Below are 18,875 nucleotides of genomic sequence, written 5' to 3' on the forward strand. Positions count from 1 at the left end.
AAAACATACAAGCATATGGTATATAATTCAAATTTACAGACATTTACATATTTAAACAAAAATATTACATTGGCTGGTATTGAAAAATTTCCCTCTAGGCCAATAAAATTCTGAAAAAATAAATAGCACATGAACTGTTTGAGCCTGGAAACCTATTCAACGGAATACATACTGATAAAAATTGCAAACACTTTTTGGTTAAAGGTTTTTGTGACATAGTTGCATTATCAATACCTTCAGTTTCTACCTGAAAACAAAAAAATCACATCCAAATAAATACACAATGGAGCAATTAAAATATTCATACAAACATCTTGCTGCACATAATATAACTTAAACTAATATTTGACATGTTTAAGTTTCCTAACTAAAACTGCCATGGTTACTAAAGAGATAAGACAAGATTCTAAGGTGCGTTCCAATTGACTGATAGTGCCCTGTGAAGTGGGCTTCACACTGTGTTCAACCATGAGATTCCAATCCAAAGTGAGCGTTTATGTTCAGTTGGAAGGGTACTCCAAACAGCATAGGAAATAAGTGTAATGCGTCATCATTTACATCATTTTACAGGAAGTTGAGAAGGAAATTTACCCACTAGTCATTGCAAACCATCAGAGTTAACACGCAGTTCCAATAAAATAATCGTTAAAATAAAACAAACAAAATGAGTTCTAATTCACCTCAGGTGGCCATTCTATGCAGTTGTGCATGAGTGTAAAGCGCACGAGAAGCATTTTAGAAATTATATAAATTTGTATATATATGAAGTAAGGTAATTTGTATTACATTTACATGTTTTACATGTTACACGAGTATATTATTTCCTCTTTCTTGAAACCCGTAACAAGCCTGACTCAAGCGTTATTTTGTTTGATGACGTTGCAGGGTATTCCAAATGAAGACATTTTTTCAAGTGAGGTGAACAACAGATATCCCGTGTTCTGTGAGTAGGGAGCAGTGAACATTACGAAACGCAGCTCTACAGTTAGGAAGCTTCTGTAATACGGCCCTTTTTATCTGACTGTAAGTTTTTACCAGATTTCCTGTGTGATTAAACTGCCCCACTATCTCTGAGCAATGAGGCCACTGGCATTTATTAGGTCTTCTATTCTTCACTTCTGTGTGTGTGTGTGTGTGTGTGTGTACATGTTTATACTACATTGTGGGGACCAAATGTCCCCACAAGGATAGTAAAACCTGAGATCATCTACCTTGTGGGGCCCAGCCAGCGGTCCCCATGAGGGAAATGGCTTATTAAACATACTAAACGATGTTATTCTGAAAATGTAAAAATGCAAAAAGGTTTCTATGAGGGTTAGGTTTAGGGGTAGGGTTAGGGTTAGGGGATAGAAATTATCATTAGATCGGTACAAAATCCAAAAAAAAAAAATGCATGGAAGTCTATGGAGAGTCCCCACAATGATATAAAAACAAGTTTGTGTGTGTGTGTGTAATTGTATGTGTGATTGTATGTGTGTATGTGTGCTATTCCACTGGGATGTTGCTATCTTTCCAAGACAGAGATGATTCATCAGTGTGTTAACACGGCACTCTTCAGCAAGAACACAAGTCCATAATGCATATAAACATTTTTGCACTTTTTGTGTGCATAAAAAATAAATCAAAACAGCAGGTAAATTAAATGGTTCCATATATTCTTACGAGGTCTATTAAAGTACAGTTTTGATTTTGTAATTTCGTTTTTATGTATGTACTTACAATTTAGCTTAGTTGGTTTTATTCATTGTATTCGTTTATTTTAGGGCTGCCAAAGTTTAACTGATATCAATGAAATATGTAGACCTGGAGTGCATTAAGGTAAGCAAATTTGGTTTGCTGTCCATAATAGAGGGGCTCGAGCACAGGACTTGGCTTGAGCTCTGAGGTCACCCCAATAATAATAAATTACTGTAAATCGTAGGTGAAGTGCTCGAACAAATGAACCCTTTGACTTCAAAACTAATCTATGTTCACATACCGACAGTGACATGACTGTGGAACTCCATACTTGCATATGATGCTTTGCTCTGTTCTTGCCTGAGGGTTTTCTGTATGTTTAATGGGTGAGGTATTGATTGTCAGTCATAGTTTGGAACAGTATTGAGGTCATGCATGACACTGTGTTACAACAAAAGCACCAAAAGCTTTCCACTATATTAGTAGCTACCTTGTTTCCAAGATGCCAAAACATATAATTATCATACAGGCATCTTATACAGGACAACCAGAATTGCAATTACTCTAGGCCAGGGGTCGGCAACCTATGGCACGCGTGCTTGCATTGGCACGCGGATGGGTAATCACTGGCACGCCAGCAATGGCGAGAGAGGAATAGACTATTTTATTTATATAAATTCCGCACCTGCATTCCAATCTACATCCTGATGTAATCCTTCCTCACTTTCTGTTAATCGCACAAGTAAACGCGTTGCTTTGCTTCGGTCAGACTTCGCGGATGGCAGCCTACATTCCGTGTTTCATTTGTTTCTTTTTGCTTTCAGAACAACACATAATGCAATAAGAAAAACACCACTATTAATCCTTGAGATTTCCAACCCAGCATACAGGTACACCCTCCTTAAACCATGGACATTAAAAATGACTTTAAACGATTAAAAGAGAAAACATAAACCCACATGGTGGGGTTCAAAAATCTGAGTCTATTCAAAATATAAATTAAACCTGGAAATAAAGTTTTAGGATTTTGCAGGTGCGATTAACTGAAAAAGGCTAAATAGTTGATCGGCTTGTGATGCGCGAATGTCTTGCACGCGCGGTGTGAGTCTCGTCACACTTCAATACTGTTTACCCTCCCATTCATCTGATGAAAACACGCTGCGTGATCATGAGGAAGGATTAGGCTACATCAAGATGTAGATTGGAATGCAGGTGTGAAGAACATAATATAAATAAATTAGCCTGCTCCTCTCTCGCTGTTGCTTGCGTGCTAGTGTTTAAATGATTACAGTGACATAATATAAGAAATATTTAAGATTCAACACAATTTCATGATCAGTCATCAAATAAGCAAATTTGTGACATTAACTTTGTTAACTCATAACACAAAAGGACAGGTTTTCTTTATTAAAGCACTTTAGATGCTCTGAAATTTCATATGCAGGATCATGATTATATCATAATCATCGGGTTTTGCACAAAATTTTCACTCAAACTGTTTAATATCATTTGTAATGAAAAATAAACGATTAAATTAGAAAAATGCAAAATAGAAACGTTTTCACAAGGGGAAAACGGCACAGCCATTGACCAGGAAAATAAAAAATGGCACTCCATGTCAAAAAGGTTGCCGACCCCTGCTCTAGGCTGATGAACAATTACAGAAAATGTTGACTAGCTACTTAGCTTCTCTTTTCTTTTTTTTCTTTTTTTTTTCTCCCCAATTTGGAATGCCCAATTCCCAATGTGCTCTCTAAATGCTCATGGTGGCGTAGTGACTTGCCTCAATATGGGTGGCGGAGGACGAATCTCAGTTGCCTCCGCATCTGAGACAGTCAATTCACGCATCTTATCACGTGGCTTGTTGAGCCGTGGAGACATAGTGCATGTGGAGGCTTCACACTGTTCTCCGTGGCATCCACGCACAACTCACCACACGCCCCACCGAGAGCGAGAACCACATTATAGCAACCACGATGAGGTTACCCCATGTGACTCTACCCTCCCTAGCAACCGGGCCAATTTGGTTGCTTAGGAGACTTGGCTGGAGTCACTCAGCACGCCCTGGATTCGAACTTGTGACTCCAGGGGTGGTAGTCAGTGTCTTTACTCGCTGAGCTACCCAGGCCCCGCTTCTCTTTGATTTTTAAGAAGATTTTAACATGTCAGAGCATTACCTAGCGGGCTGTGCTCATGACATGTGATGCAGATGCATCGTGGGTGACCTAAGTTCAATTCCCAGCTTGGGTCCTTTCCTGATCCCATTCCCTCTCTTCTCCCCTATTGTTTCCTGTCACCTCTCCACTGTAATCTGTCTAATAAAGCAGAAAAAGTCAAAAAAAAGAGAGAAGATTTTAACATGTTCTGAGATTTCTAGGTAATAGTACATTAACCAAATTGCCACATTGCTGCAATGTTGTGTCACTATTATCATATCTCACTTCTAAATGATCACTATTCTGTTTTGAATCTTTAAATAAAATGGATCCATTTACATTTACATTTACATTTATTCATTTGGCACACGCTTTTATCCAAAGCGACTTACAAAAGAGGAACACATAAGCAAATTATCTAAAGGAGACAGTGGTACGAAAACTGCCATATTACAAAGTTTCACTAGCATCAGAATAGTATTCAAAACAGATTGAAGTGCAACAAGGAAAATATATATATATATTTATTTTTAGTGACTGGTTAAGTGCTCATGGAAAAGATGTGTTTTTAGCCGTTTTTTGAATACAGAAAGTGAGTCAGCTTCACAGATGGAGTTGGGAATGTCATTCCACCAACGTGGTATGATGAAGCTGAAATTCCAGGAAAGTTTTTTGGTGCCTCTTTGTGTTGGTACAACAAGGCGATATTCCTTAGCCGACCGCAGGCTTTGGCATATTTTATAAACCGTACCCCTAAACCCCAAACCTAACCATCAGTGGAGTAAAAATTTAATGTTGGGGGGAAAATGAATCACGCTTGTCACCGATTATACGAACACGGCTGACGTAACACACTTCCGGTCACTCCACAAGGGCATGTAAACACACCCGGTGCTTTGTGGCCGGTCCTATGACGTTGTATGATTTCAGTTGTTGGATACAGCTGAGATGGTGAAGAACCTCTGAGGTGGGACAAGCCAAAATCACCATTCATCATTCAAACAACTGATAATTTTCAAAGGCCTTCTGTGCAAGTCATAGATCATTCACTACTTAATAACACAACTTCACTTATCAAGTGGAACAGAGAAAATTGAGAGATAGAGCTGCATTTGAAAGCCAAACAGATTAATGCATTTTTTATCAAGTGCTCTGTCCTCTCCCTTTCTTTGCTTTTCCTTCTCTTCCTCTTTCAATCTCTCTTTGTCTTTCTCCCTTTATTGTCTGTCATGAGCACATACTCTAATTAAAATAATAACATAACACTTGAGCTGATTAAACTTCTCCTGTATCATCTTGTTACTCTGCCTGTGTGTGTCCTGTATATGTGTCATTCACAAAGGGACATTTTCCACTGACAAAACATTAGCCTCTTCTTACCTCTCCTCATCACCAGGCAACACTTGCTGTCCCTGATCAAAGACATACAGTACACAAGAAACGTCTACCCTGTTTCCCTTACACTTTACAAATAATAAGAAAATGTGGGTAATATTTGCCCATGCAAAACTCACTGTTTTAGGTGGTTGCCTTGTGGCTCAAGTCAAAAGAGACTCTTAAGTCTATGATATTCTACTCTTTAGACACGGCACGGTTTCCTCCTTCAATATAAGTCTGAGGGATAGTTTTTCATCCATTTTATTGTGTGCCACCTCTCCTCAACAAGCCACACAATTTGAGGTAACATTCATATCTGTAGCACAAATATTGCGAGACGAGTTAAGCATTACGTTTTTATAATTAGGATTTAGTTAAGGATTTTGACAAATTTAGATGGAGGACACTGTGAGTGTGTGTTTGTTTGCACATGTATATTTGACTGGCAGTATGTGAATATGTTCCTTTTGCCCTCAAAGGTCACATGAGTCATCATCTTGCATTTCCATACCCCTCTCTTTCTCTCTCTCTCTCTCTCGCCAGCACATTGCTTCGACAGTTATGTTAGTAATCCTGACACATACCACTAACTCTGACACATCCAGATGCTGCAGTTTGCCTGAACAAATACACTGACACATGCAGACACAGCCATACACAAACCATAAAACCATTTCAAACGCTTTTGAACGGTTTTATGTCATTGTTCCAAAGTGAGGCCAAGAGTGCATGTTATTGATTACTGTTCAATTTTTTTCAATTAACCACTAAAAGCATTGAAAACATTTGGGAATGAAGTCCAAACCGACAGCAGTGTACCTCTGTATTTCTAAATAATTGTGGTGATGGAAAGGAAGAGAGTTGCAGTGGTACGTGTGAAAGTATTTTAATGACAAATGTCTTTGAGAAAAAAAAAATCACGATGAATTAAAACTAATTGTAAAATAAACACATTACATTAACAGTACCTGCATTTTTTGGGAGATGCAATTTCTGTAAATTGTTTATTTAAGCTGTGAATATTTCAATTGAAAATATTTTGTACAAAATGTAATCACAAAAAATTCAATGAAACATATTCACCTTACAAAGTTAAGTTCCAAAATCTTCCGTTTTTTATTTTTTTATTTTTTTATTTCATCTTTATTATTTGACAGGTAATATTCAGTCCATTATATTTCCCTTTGAAAATGTGTCTCTTGGTTGGAAATTCAACCTTGTACAACCTGGCATGCCAGAAAAAGCAGTAGAGTGCCTATGCACAATCTCCACTTGCTGCTACTATGCTTCACCACTAGGTGGTACAATCAGATGTTGATGAAGACAACGAGCAACGGGGAGAAGACCTGGACAAGATCCAGTTTTAATAAATAAATGAAACTACCTTGACAATAAACAAGAATGTAATTTTAAACAGTTTCTTCAGTTTGACACGCCACTTTACTATGTGCGTCATCTTCTGTTTTAATGCACAACAGTATCTGAGTGAGGCAATTGTCAGGGCAAAAAGTTCCTAGCTTATGAGGTAAAATGAGGAGCTGCAAGCTTTATTGTTTTCATTGTTTAGCATGTTAGATTAATCTTCCTTCTGTATTTAAAGCATAATGCAGTTTTAGATACCAGGACTATTTCATCTTTTTTTTTTTTTACATATTTATTTATCTGCATTGCATTCAAATCAGAGGAGGACCAATAAATTCAAACTCATACTGACATTTATCTTGTTATATACAGTACATTTGGTCACCAGTGAATGCTTCCCTAATCATTGCACTCAACCCGGGAGGATATAACTCCGCTTTTCAGATGTTTAAACCAGGTTTTTTGAGTAATTAAACTCTTGGATGGAAAGAAATATTGCTTTAATTAATTAAAACAAGAAACAGTTGCTTTAATCTTTCGATAAAGCAAGAAACAGTTGCTTTAAAGCAGAAACATTTTAAAATGATTAAAATACATTTTTAAATAATTGTCAAGTTCAACTAAGTTAGTTTTCTAAGGTTGAAAATTACCAAAAGGAATAGATTTCTGTTTTACAACACCCATTTCCTTAGGGGAAGAGATTTCTTGCATTCCAAGGCATACAGAGGCTGTGGTGTTTGTTTACTGGGGGTCTGCAAATGGTCACAACTCCAGTACAGTGGGGGTTTCAGTGTGGTCTGTTGACTGGTCAGTTTAAAGGTATCTGGTCACTTGGTCAAGGACAGGATAAAAGAGGATAGTAAATTGTGCTCTTCCTCTTTTTCACCGGCTCACACTTTTCTCTGGGCTCTGCTCTTGGGCAACTGGATTACAGGCCATCAGGCCAGACTCCAGCTCTCAATGGCATCTCTACCCTTTCTCTCTTTTCTATCTTTTGGTCTTCTTCACTCAGGTGGCATGCATACTGGTTTCATCTACATATTTCAAAATATCCAATTTGTAACTATTTAATCTAAATTGTAACCATCTGATATAACCTTTTAAAATATTAAATGTTATTTAATAAATGTAATCCATGTCTAGTTTTATGTCACTGTGTAAAATATATACATTCAAGTGCTTATAATAAGGCTCTAAACAATGCTCTCCCACATATTTTGCTATTCTAACTGCATTGATTTGCAGTGTTGGTAGAAGTAGCAGAAGGAGGTAATAGACAAGAAATGCAGTTTTATACCAAAATGCTGTTAACCTTACTTCAGTCACTTCTGCATTCCTACAGCTGATCCACTGTAGTGAAAACCCACCTTACAGTTTAGTTGATTTATAAAAACTGACTACAATCCATTGACACAATGCAAGTGGAACTTCGATAAGCCTACTAATCAGTGCCGAATGTGATGACCAGGGACTAAAACCTAAATGTTTTTTAATTTCGGTTCTTTCTGAGCAGAAACAGTATTTTTACGTTCTGGTTCCAGCTTTCCGCTACCTCCTTCCCAATTGGTAACCGGTTAGAACAAAATTAAAAAACAGTTAATTACGTTTTTTTTTTTAAATGACAGTACTCTGTGCTAAGCGTGGGTGATGTACCATTTGTAGTGTTCTTTCAAGACAAAAAGGCGACCGGGAGGCCTGGGTAGCTCAGTGGTAAAGACGCTGGCTACCACCCCTGGAGTTTGCTAGCTTGAATCCCAGGGCGTGCTGAGTGAGCTAGGTCTCCTAAGCAACCAAACTGGCCCAGTTGCTAGGGAGGGTAGAGTCACATGGGGTATCCTCCTCATGATCGGTATAATGTGGTTCGTTCTCAGTGGGGCACATGGTGAGTTGAGCGTGGATGCCGCAGTGGATGGCGTGAAGCCTCCACACGCGCTATGTCTCCGTGGTGATGCGCTCAACAAGCCACGTGATAAGATGTGCAGGTTGACGTCTCAGACACGGAGGCAGCTGGGATTCGTCCTCCACCACCCGGATTGAGGCAAATCACTATATGACTACGAGGACATAAAAGCACATTGGGGGACGCCATGCGAAGGGCAGACGTGTGAGAGACAGCTCTGCGCACTTTGCTAAATTGTTTTATTATTTTCATGATATAATCCGGTGAAATTCAATACACCCATTTGCTGTTTGAGGTAAACATGGCAAAGAAGTCAAAATCATCAGGCTCTGGAGACATTAAAAGACACTTATGGGTTCAAGATGAAAGCCCAGACAGGCCTGTGGACCGGTGACTCGATTTGGATGGCGTGGCGGGAGAAGGAATCCAGCGTCAACTGTCCAACATGTCGGTGATGTTAACGAAGGTACATGCGGACTTGGAGGATCTCGCTGTAATATGGTGATCGATTACGGCAAAAAAAAAAAAATCTCTGAGATAGTCACAAGAGTGACTGATGTTGAGAGACGAATCGATTATTTGGAGTCATCAGAGAGGGAATTAGCCGCTAATCCTCCCACGACCAAAGTTGATTTGGAACGTGTTCTTGAAAAGCTTGAATTTTTTTGGAATAGAAGCCGCAGGAATAACCTTCGAATTGTGGGAATTCCTGAGCATGAGGAGGGCAGCGATATGGTGAAATTCCTAGAAGAGCTTTTCCTGAGTCTGCTCGACATAACAGGCCATAAACTGGAAATCGAGCGAGCTCACAGAGTCCTAGCTCACAGATCTGCTGAGGGAGACATGCCCTGATCAATCCTGGCCAAACTTTTGAGATCATCTGATAAAGATCTTGTGTTGCTCCAGGCGAGGAGCAAAGGAAAGCTTTTTTGGAAGAATCACAATATTTTCTTGTTTCCGGACTTTGTGAACTCCACAAGAGTGAAGCGCGATCGGTTCAAGGAAAGCAAGAAACTCTTACATCAGCGGAAGATCGCTTTTGCACTGATGTTCCCTGCCAAACTGAGAATAAACACCAAGAACGGCTGCAAAGTATTTACATGTCCGAATCAGGCAATGTCTTTTATAGAAACAATGGGTGAGTAACCATTGGGTGTTTCTCTTGTGAGTGGATTGACTCATTGTACATACTCTGGCTTTTGGAGGAAGCTGGGTGCCATTTTTTTTCTTTTTGCATTGGCTCCGCCAAGCGGCTGGAGTTTGTTTTGTGGATTAACACTTTCCCTTAAAGAAACTTTTGCATTGATGGAAGATCACATTTACAATGACGTTCCCTGTCAGATTGAGAATAGACACTACGGATGACCGCAAAATATCTACATGCCCACACAAATGATGTCTTTTATAAAGTTGGCGGACTGTGTAAGTCATGGGATATACTTTTAATGCGGCCTCCGAGTGAATTGACTATTGACCATCCGAGGAACCAGGATGCGTGTTTCGTTTCCTTTTGTGCTGGTTCCGCCTAGCGGTTGGAGCTTGTTTTGTTAAATAACATTACTTCAGGACAGTTATGGATGAATCTGTCAGTTCCTTGTGCTTATGCCTCCTGCTGGCTGGAGTATGATTTGTGGAGTATTTTCGTGAGACATTGAAATGATTACGTCATCTGCTGCACTCATCAGCTGGCTCCCTGAAGATTTGTTTGTCTGGCCGAGGAAACTGAAAGGCTTTCTATCGGCTGGAATTTGTTTTGTGAAGGAACACACCTTCAAGACAGTTCTGTGAATGAGTCTACACATTCTCTGTATTTATTCTGCCTATTGGCTGGGGTTTCTTTTACAATATATTTGATGTTATGTAATTTTGCCTTACAAATTTGTGAGGCAAAACTGAGCAATCCGATGGCAAAGTTGTCGCGGGGGCTCTCGTAGGCGTACATGGACTCTTTGAGTTTAGAGGGATTGACGCCAGTAGGCGCTTTCCTGCGCGGGGTTAATGCACACGTTTTTCTTTTTTCTGCTTGTTTTGTTCGGGGGGAAGTTCGGGGTTTTATTGTCGCATTAATGTTGAAATGTGGTCTTCATAATTTTGTTTTTGGCACACAATTTATTTTTTCTATTATATCAAAATGACAAATGTTAATATGAGTGTACTATCTCTCTCCACATGGAATGTGAATGGGTTTGGGCACCCCATAAAAAGAAGGAAGGTTATTTCTTTTCTTAAACGTAAGAAATATGATATAGTGTTTCTTCAAGAAACGCATCTTTCCTCGCAAGAAGCTGAAAAATTTGGGAAGATATGGGGTGGACATGTTTTCGTTAGTGCGGGCTCAAGTAAGAGCAAGGGAGTCATTATATTGGTAATAAACATTTACAATTCAAATGTCTCAAACAGATTAAAGATATATTAGGGAGAGTCATTATTGTTTTAGCAGAAATTCAGGGGCAAAGTCTGATTTTGGCTAATATTTAGATACCTAATATTGATGATCAGGGCTTTTTTTATAGATCTTGAAGGGATGTTGCAAACTGCTGGCACCCTTCATGATATAATATTGGGAGGAGACTTTAATCTTTTGATGGACTCAGTCCTTGATCATAGTGAAGCAAAAGTGTGTACGCCCCCTAGAGCAGGGAAGCTTTTATTTAGATATATAAAGTAGAGAGAGTCTCTTTCTACCATTCCCTCAGTGAAATTTGCTGGTGATAAAATTTTTACCTTGGATATTGATAATAATAATGCCTTTAAAGAGTTCTACCTTGATCTTTATAGTTCCACGTCTTCGTCTACTGATGAAGATATTAGAAACTTTGTGGAACCATTAGATCTTCCTAAACACGACTGAGCTAAAAAACTCTCTTGATTCTGGGATAAACTTGGAGGAGCTTGACGAGGTAAGTCCCTACCTACTGGCAAGGCTCCGGGGCCAGATGGTTTTGCCGCAGAATTTTTTAGATCCTATGCTATAGAACTGGCTCCACTTTTATTAGAAATTTATATGGAATCACTAAAAAATGGAAAGCTTCTTCCAACCATGACACAAACCCGGATCAGTCTGATTCTTAAAAAGGACAAAGATCCAAGCGAGTGTAAAGTTACCATCCAATCTCCCTGATCCAACTAGATGTACAAATTTTGTCAAAGAGTTTGGCTAACCGATTAAGTAAGGTTATGACATCTCTTATACATATAGATCAGGTGGGGTTTATTCGGGGCCGCAGCTCTTCTGATAACATCAGTCGTCTCATCAATATCATGTGGTCAGTAGGGAATGATCAGTCTCCGGTCGCTGCCATCTCACTTGACGCCGAAAAGGCGTTTGATATGATAGAATGGGATTATCTTTTTAAGATTTTGGAAATGTATGGGTTTGGGAGTACATTTATTGGTTGGATTAAGTTACTTTATAGACACCCTGTAGCAGTGGTACAAACAAATGGATTAATTTCAGATTATTTTACTCTGAATAGGGGCACTCGGCAGGGTTGCCCTCTTTCCCCATTATTGTTCTGTCTTGCCCTGGAACCATTAGCAGCCACGATAAGAAAGGAGGATGATTTTCCAGGGGTGATTGCTGGAGGTGTGGCGCATAAGCTTCTGCTTTATGCAGATGATAATTTATTATTCGTCTCCGACCCCACTAGATCTATGCCTTGCCTCCACAGAATTATTCATTCCTTTTCCAAGTTCTCAGGATACAAAGTCAATTGGTCTAAATCCGAAGCTTTGGCTTTGACAGCGTACTGTCCAGTAACGGCCTTCCAGCCAGGCGCCTTCCAGTGGCCCAAACAGGGCATTAAGTATTTGGGAATTTTATTCCTAGCAAATTTGTCTGATTTAGTCAGAGTTAATTTTGATCCCTTAACAAAAAGGCTTTCGAATGATGTGGACAGGTGGGCTTCATTACACTAATCGATGATTGGGAAGGTTAATGTAATTAAAATGAATTGTATTCCAAGATTCAAATACCTGTTACAATCTCTCCCTATAGATGTCCCCCTCTCTTATTTCAAGCAATTTGATAGCATAGCGAAGTCCTTCATTTGGAATGGTAAGCGTGCCAGGTTAAATTTCAAATTACATAGGCCGATTGACAAAGGTGGGTTTGGCCTACCCAAGATTTTGTTTTATAATTATGCATTTGGTCTCAGACATTTGGCTCATTGGTCGCTTCCACCTGAGAGAGCCCCTCCCTGGTTTTGTACTGAAAAGGAAGCTCTTGCCCCTCGCCTCTGCAAAGCCTTTCGATCAAATTAAGTCACACCCCGTTATTTTGCATTTACACTCAATATGGACAAAAGTGTCCAGAGTGTTTAATTCGGATATTTATTTAAAAGTAGCCTCGAGCATATGGCAGAACCCTAAACTATGCATTAATAAGTTCCCTTTCTGTTGGTCAGATTGGATTGTGAGGGGGGTTAATACACTCGGTGACCTATATGAGAGCGGATTATTGAGACCTTTTGAAAATTTGGTTAAAAATTTTGGGATTCCCAGATCTAGTGCGGCAGATGCTGCTTTTGGAAAAGGTCATGAGGCATCAGTGTATCACTCCCTGCTAATTCAGAGTCTGGGGGACGAAGCTTTAAATTCCCTCAAAAGATTATGGGAGGAAGATTTAAATTTGTTTTTGGAGGAGGGAGTGTGGGCTAGGATTCTTAAAAATGTCAAGTCTGCATCTAGAGATGCAAGGGTGCGCCTGATGCAATTTAAGATTCTACATAGATTTTATTGGACCCCTTCTAAATTGTATAGGCTTGGTCTTAAGGACACACCCACCTGCTGGCGATGCCATTCAGAAGATGGAGACACCACCCATGTTTTTTGGGGGTGTCGTAAGATACAGGAGTTCTGGTTGAGGGTCCAGAATTTGATGGGCGACGTATTGGGTACTTAATCTCCTTTTGCCCCAGGCTCGGTATTTTGGGTGGCGGGGCGGTCATTGATGTAGGAGATAAGTACATGAAGAATTGAATCCTGGCCGGTGTTATGGTGGGCAGATAGGTTATCCTTAGAGGATGGAAGTCAGCTGGAGCCCCCTTGTTTCGTGAGTGGTGCGAGGAGATGGGCAAGGTGGCAGCTTAGGAAGAGTTGTCATATAGAAGGCTAGGCAACATGTGTTTACATTACATTAACATTAACTACCCCACCCCACCACCCAACACAAACAGATACCCCAGAGTGTCTTTGTCAATTGTATTTGACCACTGGGGTATCTGTTTGTGTTGGGTGGTGGGGTGGGGTAGTTAATGTTAATGTAATGTAAGGTTGTAAATAATATAATGTGATTCCAAATATACTGTTTTTTTTATTATTTATATATATATATACGTTATATGGAATCAATAAAAACTTTTAATAAAAAAAAAATTATAATAATAATAATAAAAAAGCACATTGGGAATTGGGCATTTCAAATTGGGAGAAAACGGGGAGAAATTCAAAAAAGGAAAAAAGAAAAAAGGGGACCTGGTCTGAAAAAACACGCTCAAAATAAGATGACCGAAAACCAGGGACGAACTGCTGAACATTTGACAGCACATACCAGACAATCTTTTCCCGGTTTGTGACTATTCTGACATTTTGCTGGACATTTTAGTCAGAGGCGCAGCTATGTTGTTCAAGCGCGCTATGAGACGCAAGCTGGTCAAGCTCCAACAGCGCAGCTTTCGAACAGCGCTGCAAAGTATTCATCTAGCGAATCACCACTCTCTTCCTAACAAAACGGATGAACTACATCTCCTCACCTGCACAAACAAGGACTTTTCAAACTCTACTGACTTGTGCTTCACAGAAACCTGGCTGAGTGAAGCCATACCGGACAGTGCATTACATCTGCTGGGCTTCCAGCTGTTCAGAGCGGATCGCATTGTGGAGTTAATAGGGAAAACAAGAGGTGTTGGAACATGCTTTTACATCAATGAAAGTTGGTGTACAGATGTAACAACATTAAAGAAGATGTGCTGTCCTAATTTGGAATCGCTCTTTATCAACTGTAAGCCTTTCTACTCGCCACAGGAGTTTTCCTCGTTTATTCTGGTGAGTTTTTACATTCCTCCACAAGCGTGTGTGAGCGCAGCACTGAATCAGCTGGCTGATCAGATCACAGACACGGAACAGCAATACCCGGACTCACTTATTTTTATTCTCGGTGATTTTAACAGAGTCAACCAAGCACATTACATGCCCCACCAGAGACAGAAATATACTGGATAACTGCTACACAACATTAAAAGATGGACAAATAAAGCAGAGCTGTAACTACAAGCCTGCTTTTACTGCACTGATTGGAATGTTTTTGAAGCTGCAGACACAAATCTGGACGAGCTCACAGATATTCTAACATCATATATCAGTTTCTGTGAGGATATGTGCATTCCTACTAGGACTTATTTAATGTTCAACAATGAAAAACCATGGTTTACAGCAAAACTCAAGCAGCTTCGTCAGGCCAAAGAGGATGCTTATAGAGGTGGGTATAAAACCTTGTATAATCAGGCCAAAAACACATTGACAAAGGAGATTAGATTGGCTAAAAGAAGCTACTCTGAGAAGCTGAAAAACAGGTTTTCAGCTAATGACCCAGCAACAGTGTGGAGAGACCTGAAAGACATTTCTAACTACAAGACACCATACACCAACACTGTAGGGAATCAACAACTGGCTGATGACCTGAATGTGATTTACTGTAGATTTGAAAATCCCAATCTTACACCCCACCCCATTCTCACCTTCACTTCACACAAACACTAACACCTCCTGCTACTCAACCTGCACTTAAGATCTGTGAAGAGAGGATGTGTGCCGGGTTTTCCGGAAACAAAAGACAAGGAAAGCACAGGGCCCAGACAGTGTTTCACCCACTTGTCTAAAAGCCTGTACCTACCAGCTGGCCCCCATCTTCACACAGATCTTCACTGGAGCACTGTGAAGTTCCCAGCTGCTTAACATTCTCCACCATCATCCCTGACCCAAAGAAACCCAAGATCGCAGGACTTAATGACTATAGACCCGTCGCTCTGACGTCTGTGGGCATGAGGTCATTTGAGAGACTGGTGTTGGCCCACCTGAAGGACATCATTGGACCCTTTCTGGATCCCCTTCAATTTGCTTATCGAGCAAACAGGTCTGTGGATGATGCAGTCAACATGGGATTGCATCATATCCTGCAACATCTGGACAGACCATGGACATATGCAAGGATCCTTTTTGTGGACTTCAGTTCGGCTTTCAACACCACCATCCCAGCTATTTTCTGGACTAAATTAACCCAATTCTCTGTTCCCACCTCTATCTGTCAGTGGAACACCAGCTTTCTGATGGACAGACAACAGCTAGTGAGACTGGGGAACTTCACTTCCAGCACCTGTACGATCAGCACTGGTGCCCCCCAGGGATGTGTGCTATCCCCACTACTCTTCTCCCTGTACACAAATGACTACACTGCCAAGGACCCCTCTGTCAAGCTCCCGAAGTTGCAGACAAAACTACTGTCATCTGCCTCATCCAAGATGATGACGAGTTTGCATACAGAAGAGAGGCTGAACAGCTGGCTGTCCGGTGCAGTCAAAACAACCTGGATTTGGAAATGCTCAAAACAGTGGAGATGATTGTGGCTTCAGGAGGAACAACCCAACACTGAACCCGCTCACCATTCTGAACAGCACTGTGCCAGCAGTGGAGTCAATCAGGTTCCTGGGCTCTACCATCTCACAGGACCTGAAGTGGGAGACCCACATAGACTCCATTGTGAAAAAGGCTCAGCAGAGGTTGTACTTCCTTCACCAGTTGAAGAAGTTCAACCTGCCACAGGTGCTCCAGTTCTACTCACCCAGCCCACTACCTTTTTTGAACTGTTGCCTTCTGGCTGGCGCTACAGAGCAGTGAGCACCAGAACCATCAGGGACAAGAACAGTTTTTTCCCTCAGGCTATCCATCTGCAATAATTATGTGCAATACACAGCTTAGTCTATTTATATTTATCTATCATATCCTACCTCTTCTGCCATCACATTCCCTTGCACTATCTGTATATAACAGATTTGAATTTGTACATACGTGTATGTATATATTTTTTGTCTTATTGTGTATTTCTATATATACTTATATTTTATATTTGCTTTTTATTTTTATTCAGTTGTTTTATTATTATCTCTGTCTTGTTGTATTGTTTGTGCATTGGAAGCTTCTTTCACCAAGACAAATTCCTTGTATGTGTAAGCATAGTTGGCAATAAAGCTCGTTCTGATTCTGATAAGGGACTTGCCTCAACAAAAATAAGTGATAATTTTGTTAAAAGAGGAAGTTTTTCAGTGATTAATTTATATTTAGTCAACAGGAGGTCAGAATGATCTTGAAAATAAATGTGTCAAATAAGATTTCTCAGGATCATACTGGAAAGAGAGAAAGAATCTGACAAGAAAAAAGAATGGATATGAGAAATCTGTGTTTAAATGAAAAGTTTCTGGTTCTGAGTACAGTAATGGACATATTTAGCCAAGATGTGTGTAGAGAAGAAATACAGTTTATTCAGAACAGTAATGATTTGTTCACATTCACTGTCTCTGCCGAGTGTCTGAATAAACCCATGTGTTTTTCAACAACTGGAAAAACTATTGACCGGTTTCTCTGACAAAGGGAGGCTTTACACATACTCTCTTTAAGTAGTCTTTCTATACAGTATATGTTCAGAAGTATAGTACTCTTGGACAGATTTAATTCTTATCAGTTAACATCATGTTTTTGTTTTCTAGTTTGTAGTAAATACATTAAACCGATGTAACAGTATGGAAACTCATAAAAAATTACAGGCAGCACATCTGTACAGTACAGATGGCCTACTCAGAAGAGCCACGAGACGACAGGTCTTCTCTTAATGACAGTTCAAATAAACTTTATACAAGCTGACAGGTTTGTTTCTCTATGAGTTCAAATCATTAGCTATTACTTTATCTCACGCGCAATAATTACCATTCTAACTATCTAACTCGTGCATTCCAGCAGCATTAACTTCCCCGCTAAATAAGTGCCCTGTTGCAGTCTGAAGACGACCACTCAGAGAGGATGGCGTCAAGGTCATTTGAGGGTAACGGGGTACATTGACAATCCGCGCCCCAAAGGAAGACATATTTTTCACATTAATACTATAACAAACACAAACATAAAAGGATGATAGCTTTCATTTCGGAACAAATGCATGACATGTTGTGCACCTTCTTGCTGCATCGGTGTAATGGATATTTTATTATATATGTTATCCTATTTCTATCTTTAGCTTTGGCCATCTCTCGCTCTCTCACAGTCACAAAGACACACATTACAAAATGACCGTGCGGATATCTCTGCAAAGACATCCCTAAAATGCCACTATAGTACGCGGGTAATAAACGAATGATGCGAGCTGGGAATACTGCTGCTGCACGTGCCTGGAACACTGCTGCACACAACACTCACTATAACAATAAACGTTCACGCGCAGTGCACATATCATACAGTAATCTGTCAGAGACACATGTCCTGGCAGACATGTAATAAACAGGAAATGTCCACTTTTAATGGAACGCAATTATAGACCGAAAGTACAGCGTCGATAACATACTGTGTGACCAAGGCGAGAGGGAACACGCAGTACTATTGATCCGGCCGGTCCGTTTGCACTAATGGGGCGCAGGGATGGGTTTGTAATCAACTGTAATTGCATTTCTTAAAAGGCAATCTTATAAAGATGGTTGTTTCTGACAAATTAGATTAAAGATATTCAACAGCACAGAGTAGACTGTTGCCTAATAGCAGATGTCCTATTCTAAATTACTGACTTGTCGGTCAGTGCTCAATAAATACAAAAGTATGCATCATTTTAGCTACCTGATAGCTCAGCATGCTTTCCTGATAGCTGTTTTCCGCAGGCATGATTAACTCAGGCTGTGAGATTCAGTCTTTAAGCAGAGTCAAAGATGCGTCGATGGCAGCAAGGCAGGTTCTATAGAAACAGAGTGACGCGGCTCAGATTATTAGTTCCCAGTGAGAAGATCACTTAATGTACTAAATCCCGTCCTAAACAAACGCTAGGACATACACATTACGGACTATCACACTGTCTGTACTTTAATGCTGTTGTTAGGCGCGCGCTCTCCAGGACTTGGTAAGTGGTACAGATAGTGCAGCATCATATGTCTTCCAGCCAATCAGAAAGCTCGAACTAAGACTGTTGCTGAAGCTGTAATTCGATTGATGCGGTTCGGCGCCTACAGGAAAGCTCCAGAAATAGTTTAAAGAGGTTCATGGAACATTAGTGTGAATACTCAAATATCTCTGTGTAAGTCTAAGTAAGATCCTGGCTTTTATGGAGATTAAACACTCCAGACGAAAGTGATTTAGTGATTAAGGAAACAACTTTT

At 40.0% G+C, this 18,875-nt stretch overlaps 1 protein-coding gene across 3 annotated transcripts in view; it reads right to left on the bottom strand.

Moving 5' to 3' along the window:
* The window catches only part of LOC127446136 (electroneutral sodium bicarbonate exchanger 1-like), a 55,588-nt gene extending 37,041 nt beyond the window's left edge, over window positions 1-18,547 (bottom strand). For all 3 annotated transcript variants that reach the window (XM_051706817.1, XM_051706816.1, XM_051706815.1), the window contains exon 1: window positions 18,343-18,547. In XM_051706817.1, coding sequence (XP_051562777.1) covers window positions 18,343-18,387 — 45 coding nt within the window. In that variant the 5' untranslated portion in view covers window positions 18,388-18,547. The remainder of the gene's footprint in view (window positions 1-18,342) is intronic.
* Between the last annotated feature and the right edge of the window lie 328 nt (window positions 18,548-18,875).

This window comes from Myxocyprinus asiaticus, chromosome 9, assembly GCF_019703515.2.
Source record: "Myxocyprinus asiaticus isolate MX2 ecotype Aquarium Trade chromosome 9, UBuf_Myxa_2, whole genome shotgun sequence".
Lineage (NCBI taxonomy): Eukaryota > Metazoa > Chordata > Actinopteri > Cypriniformes > Catostomidae > Myxocyprinus > Myxocyprinus asiaticus.